At 43.5% G+C, this 6682-nt stretch overlaps 1 protein-coding gene across 1 annotated transcript in view; it reads left to right on the forward strand.

Moving 5' to 3' along the window:
* ntf3 (neurotrophin 3) overlaps nucleotides 1-6222 on the forward strand; it is a 31490-nt gene extending 25268 nt beyond the window's left edge. The window contains exon 2 of the mRNA XM_035621325.2: nucleotides 4874-6222. Coding sequence (XP_035477218.1) covers nucleotides 4874-5752 — 879 coding nt within the window. The 3' untranslated portion in view covers nucleotides 5753-6222. The remainder of the gene's footprint in view (nucleotides 1-4873) is intronic.
* Nucleotides 6223-6682: the final 460 nt, after the last annotated feature.

A 6682-nucleotide genomic window follows, 5' to 3' on the forward strand; every position in this document is an offset into this window, starting at 1 on the left:
ATTGTTATTGAGATACTGTATTAGTGACAGGTGCTTTATGTTTTTCAAAAGGTCAGGGAGATGATTTACTGTGCGGGCTCAGGACCACAGATCCCAGTGACTTCAGTACAAACACCATGTCCCCGCCTACAACTGTGCAATTTCAATGTCTTTCTATGGTACAGTGTTGATCTGCCTCCAGGCCAGCGACAGCCCTGGAAGGAGGCATTATGTTTTTGGTCAGTCCGCAATATCTCAGGAACGCCTCGATGGAATTTCTTCAAGCGTGACTCAAATTTTTCACTTGATTGATTAATTGAACTGATTCAATTTTGTTGGTCAAAGGTCAACAAATCTACAGACAAATGTCTGATTGGACAGAACTTCATATGGAAAAGGTCAACTTCATTGTGACATCACAATGTTCTCCAAAATAGAACTTTTCTGATCAGTATTCAAAACCATAACTCAGAGACAGAAGAGAAGATTATGGCTATTAGTTTCCTGCAACGTGACTTGCTGGTGGAGGCGTTCGACCACGAGGCGGTATTTCTGGTTGAATATGTGTTGAGCAGCTTTCTAACACACAGCCTCTTGAAATAACTGCATATCAGCACCCGAATCATGTCCTGTTTGTTGTTGTGTGAACGTTTGAGGCAGGATGTGTGTGTGTGACTTTACAGGGAAGATTGATCTTATTGAATTATTCCTTTTATCATCCAGGCAGATTTTGGAATGGAAAGCCGCCCTGGAACAATCATTTCATATAAGCGGTCTGGGTTCATTGGCACCAGATATAGCCCAGAAAATATTTAGCCAATATTCATGTTGAATTAATGGGAGTCACATGGAGCGTTGTGGCGGCGGGGGACGGATAAAGCCCCAAAAACCTGCATTCCAGTTTCACCCAGTTCTGTGACTATTTTCAGGCCACAGTACCATCTGAATGTCACATGAAAAATATATTTTCCTTGAGCAATTATCCATTTAAGTGTGAAGCAAAGCGCTGAGGGGCACACCATGGACCTCTTGTAAACATGCAAACTGCCTTGTCCAACCCCTTTTTGTTTTGAGAGGGAACAGTTAGTTTAAGGAAAGTAGCAAGCTGGTAATCTTGTCCTAAAAAAAATAAAACAGGCCGGTAATGAGCAAACAAAATGTATAATCTCTTCACGTCCTGGTAAATGAATGTGAGGAATCCCGTGACAGTTACCTCCATGATTTAGATGTTTCTTCTTGCCCAGACCTGCCGCTTTAGTAATTAACACTATGTTCTGCATTTACTCCTGGAGTTAGTGGAGTCAGTCGATACGGGATTGTGTCGTCCTTTGTTGGCCTTTGTTTATGGCCAACTGGATGCTTTAAATCCATTAGAAAACCAAGACAATGCTGCTTTTAGTCCTTTAGCTCTTGTCAAATGTAAACATAACCAGTACACTCAGCGTCTGTAGTGCTCCTCCATTTTCAAACACTGAGCTGAATGAGCTCCTCTCTCACAACAGGGATCATCCACAACAGCAGAACCGATGGGAGAGGTTAATATACGAGTTACAGGGGAAGGATCAACCATCATGTTTTTTTTGTTTCGAGCATTAAGCATGTAGCCAGACCCAGCATGCACCCGGTTGGTCACGCAGCAGGACAGGTGTGTTTGATTTGGTCCACTTGACACGTGTGCTGGGTGGTGCAATAAGTCTGCAGCCCCTTCGCTGCCGCTGGAGCTGCTGCAAATTTGCAGCAAAACGAAAGTTTTAAAGAATTACGTATGTTAATTAAGAGTGAAACTTCTGATTTAAAACATAAATGTCATGTCATGTGTCTCTTGTATGTGGATGTTGAACTGATCAGGGATCAGGTGAATGACTGCATGTGGTGAAATCGCTATCCCGCGAAATCCCATCAACAGGGAGACTGACGGCTAATCTCATTACAACTTCAGCTACAGTACGAAAGACACTTCCACAGAATTGGTGGGAGCAAAGTATGCTCTCATCTATCTTGAATGCTTTTCGCATGCATTTGCACTGCTTTTTTTGAGTTCCAAGAAAGAAGAGAGAAAAAATCAACCTCTGTGAAATTAGCTGCTTTCGAAACCGGTGGAATAATATACTGACAATCTGTTGCTGCACACAACACATAATGATAAATGTTGTCAGAAGCATTAACAGCTGCCACTCTTTGTCTCTCTTCCCTTATCTCGTGCATGAAAACACTTGACTTTGAAGGACTACATTGATTCCCGAAGCCTCCAAAATGTGTTAGACTCCAAAAGTCCTTGTCCTTGTGCAGACGTGTAAAAGTGAGGGCGGGAAGAGTGTCCTCGCTGGGGGAGGTGTTTGCTCATGTCCCCGTCCTTTTGTGGACATGTGTTCCTACGGTCAAGCATGGAAACGCAGAACAGCATACGCACGTTGTCCCATTATCCCTACGCCCACTGAGGGAAATTGTCGCTCACCGCCCGAGCCCCATTTGCCTTCCGCCAGGCTGAATGTCAACATCACAAACTACAGTGAGGGCTTTTATGACAGCGATTATGGCAGCAGGAGGGGGAAATTAATTTGTCTCACTTGAAGCAGTTTCATGGGCCAGGCGCCTGATTTACAAAGAGATCCTTATTCATGCGCTTGGGTTTAACAAGCGAAGCAGAGGGGAAGAAGTTGAGTGAAAACTCCAAAGGTTTTGTCAATGTCACATCAAGGGCTTTGTGTGTCCCATTTAGAGGGAGATGGATCAGCATTGTCTTTAAGGTTATTGCTTCAGTCACAACATTGAAGTATTGCTATTTATGTGTTGTGTCACCACATTGAGCTGTTTTCTGTCCAGTTCAGCTACTTTTTGATTGACAGATTTTTTTTCCCACTGTGTCTAGTCTGCCACTTTAAGAAGAAGAAGAAAAATTTGATGGGGGCACTGATTCTAAGACTGGATATTTGTTTTTTCTTTTCAATACCATTTCTTCTTGTACTGTATATTCAACCAAAGAACAAAACAGGGAGGCACCACGGGTTGAACAAAAGTACAACCTATTATGTAGATTGTGTAGATGGAGGTTAAGTTGTGATAAACCTCAACATATATCACTTTTAAAAATGATAATGTCATACTGTACAACTTCTTCTCTAACATGGAACGAAAATAGTTACTTTTATGACCATTGTGTGAGTTTGAGGCTCTGATTATGACCTATTTTGTTTCAGTCAGATCTCGAAACACTGTGTGTGTGTGTGTGTGTGTGTGTGTGTGTGTGTGTGTGTGTGTGTTGCGCGCGTCTTTTCTGACGAGTGATTGTAAGGTGACATTGCTGCTGAACAGATCAGCAGCTGTATCATTCAGCAATAATACTGCTGATGGGAACAAATTACGTCTTCATAAGCGGCCATCTGTTACCCTTCTTTCCTTTTCTTCTTCTCTCCCTAAAAGACATCTTAAGTTTTTTACCGTGCATTGGTTCGCAATATAATCACCAGCTTCCAATTAGTAAATGGTATTTTGTTTTGTTATTGTTTTCACTTTTTGGCTTTGGTTTAGATTGCAGACAGATTTCTTCAGGGCAACAATTAATACACATGGACCACAAGCGATGAATGACAGCCCACAGCTTGGTTTACGAAAAAATAAGTCTAAGAAAACAACTCGATTTTGTTTATACTGTAGGCACAATAGGTCCTTTAAATTTGTGTACAAGTACGGTAATTTAACTTGCATGCATGCTCATTTAAAACCTGTACCCCAGTATATTCACACACACTATCCTGAATGACTAAAGTATTTGCAAAAAAACAACACTACCAACAACTTACCAGCTGGCTTAGACAGACAGTGGCTGCAGTTGGAGTGTATGTATATAACTTAATTTATAAATTAATATAACCTTAAGATTATACCGTAGAGTCTAAAAAAAATACCAAAACTGCTAGTAGTGGCAATTACTCTTTCCTGAGGCTGAAACTACCGTCACATCCTAACCCCATGATGACTGGGAATAAGTAGTTGGCAATAGAACATCTACTCTACAGTACATAACAAAAATGCTCTCTGAAATGATGGTTTTCCATGTAATCTGTAAATCTCCTACTGGGCTGCGATGGTAACATTTTTGCCTTCAGAGGGAGGCAGTAAGACAAGAACCTTAGCACAGCAGATGTGGAGTTGTGATGCAAACTTTAACAATGATTATTTTAAATATAGGCTAAAAGTCACCGAAACAGTTCAGATCTGGACCCAGATGCCAGGGTATTCTTACTGGGACCTATAACCCCACAGGGCTCGGTATTGGGGCCCATTCTCAGTATAGACTACATCCTTGAGTCCAATTATTTGTTTGTATGGTCTTCGATCTGCCTAAAAGGGCACACTCCAGTGGCTACCCATGGCCACCCAAATCAAATTCAAGTCACTGGTCACTCTTGGATCTGCACCTATCTACTCAAACACAGTCATATGGGTTTTACACTCCTTCTCAGCCACTGCGTTCCAACAAAGAACATCATGTGGTATTGCCATCCCTGCACACGTGATAGTCTTAAGACCTCTAATATCCTAGTTCGCTTAAATAGCACTTACTGTGAACTTACTGTGCACTTCCTTACCTAAACTCCTGCACTCGGTCTTATTGAAACAATTCGTCACTTAGTACTTTTTTCTAGATCTCCTACTGTATTGAAAGCGTTAGTGTTGTTCCTCAGTTATTAGTTTGTATAAAAGTGTCTGCCAAATGAGTATATGTAAACATTGTGCATGTTGCAACCATATATTCATACCAACACATGGACACAAACTGCTGCTGTTATTTACATAATCATAATGATGTGGAGGGACTAATGTTTATGGTTATTTATGGCTTTAACCTGAAGGATTACATAACCCTTAAAAGTTTGTGTCTGTGTCTTTTCAGGTCTTACAGGTGAATCTAGTGATGTCCATCCTGCTGTATGTGATGGTCCTCGTGTACCTCTATGGTATCCAGGCAACCAACATGGATAGCAGTCATCAGGGGCAACAGCAACAACCGAGTCCCGACACTTTAAACTCTCTCATCATCCAGCTGCTACAGGCTGACCTGACGAGGGGGAAGACGAGGGGGAACCAGAGCCAACAGGGGAAAAGCAGGGACACGGAGCCCCAGGACATCCTGCCTCCTCTCCTCGGTGCAAGCTTTCCTTTGGAGGACCAGGGTGATGCAGAGCGGTGGGGGACAGGGGTTCGCAGCGGTGAGAGCAGTGACGGCATGGTGGACCAGCAGGTGATGCTGTTTAACTCGGACCTACTCAGGCAACACAAGCGGTACAACTCACCCCGGGTGCTGCTGAGCGAACGGCCACCTCTGCAGCCTCCGCCGCTGTACCTCGCAGACGACTTTGTGAGCAGCGGACCAGAGGGTGTGGCGGCGGGGAACAAGACACGAAAGAAGCGCTATGCTGAGCACAAAAGCTACCGAGGAGAATATTCTGTGTGTGACAGTGAGAGCCAGTGGGTGACGGATAAATCTCAAGCAGTGGACACCAGGGGGGACCCCGTTACTGTTCTGGCTAAAATTAAAACCAGTGCCACGCAGGATATTAAGCAGTACTTTTATGAAACACGTTGTCGAACCCCCAGGCCCTTCAAGGGTGGCTGCAGGGGCATCGACGACAAGAACTGGAACTCACAGTGCAAGACGACGCAGACATATGTCAGAGCGCTGACACAGGTTCGCAATTCAGTGGGCTGGAGGTGGATACGCATAGACACGTCCTGTGTCTGCGCATTGTCGAGAAAACGTCATAGGACGTAAACAAAACAACATGTACTCTCCTGGGGACTAAACGTTTGGAATTCTACTTCCGTATAAAGGATCTGGGTTCCTGTTGTCAACGCTCCCCACCACAGGATTGTGTCATGGTGGGGAAGAGCAAACGTTCCGCTCCAAATCGAATCGCCCGTGGGAGAAACCTTGGGTCCGTTAAGATGACATTTCACTTTAAGGTGCTGCGAAATCTACAAACCGGTGCAGCAGTGCTGTTATGGAAGAACTCGCTTGAGAGGGGGCGGGGAGGGAGGGCTTGAGTGTGTGAGGAAGAACTGTACATATAAGTTATTTAAATTATATGAAATGCATGTAGTTAATACATGTTAATCTATCTATATATGATGTATGACTATATTTGTGTTATTTATTGAAAGAAGTCTTCTTGAAAAGGCAAAAAAAAAAGTCTTTAAAAATAAGGAATGAAACAAGCTATGAACTCATTTTGAGACTATATACAGAGCTGAGCTGCAAAGGTGCTTCACAGTAAGACTTTACATGTGCCTTGAACAGTGTGGCTGCAGAGCAGAGAGAGAGAGAGAGAGAGAGAGAGAGAGAGAGGACATTTTGACTCACAGACAGCAGTTTGTTTGGAGGTGAACCAAAAGAAGTGACAGAGCTGCAGGGGCCTGTTCTGATCTGCAGTCCAAACATGGGGGCCCAAATTCTCAGCACCACCACTTAGTGAGACGGATAGCTATATCATAAAGTACAAGGAATTATGTGACCAAAAACGCAGATCCGGGATTTGTGACCAACCGTGAACATGTACACTGCGATTCGCAATCGACCACACTGTTATGCTGTAATGCACCCTGTACTGTATTCTTTCATTTCATTCGGGGACAGTTTGACGAAACAAAAGCAGAGATTGCCGCCGTGAAACCCGCCGGCCGTCGTGGAGATTCAGCTGAATCC

Source organism: Scophthalmus maximus, chromosome 12 (genome assembly GCF_022379125.1).
Source record: "Scophthalmus maximus strain ysfricsl-2021 chromosome 12, ASM2237912v1, whole genome shotgun sequence".
NCBI classification, from domain to species: Eukaryota; Metazoa; Chordata; class Actinopteri; order Pleuronectiformes; family Scophthalmidae; genus Scophthalmus; species Scophthalmus maximus.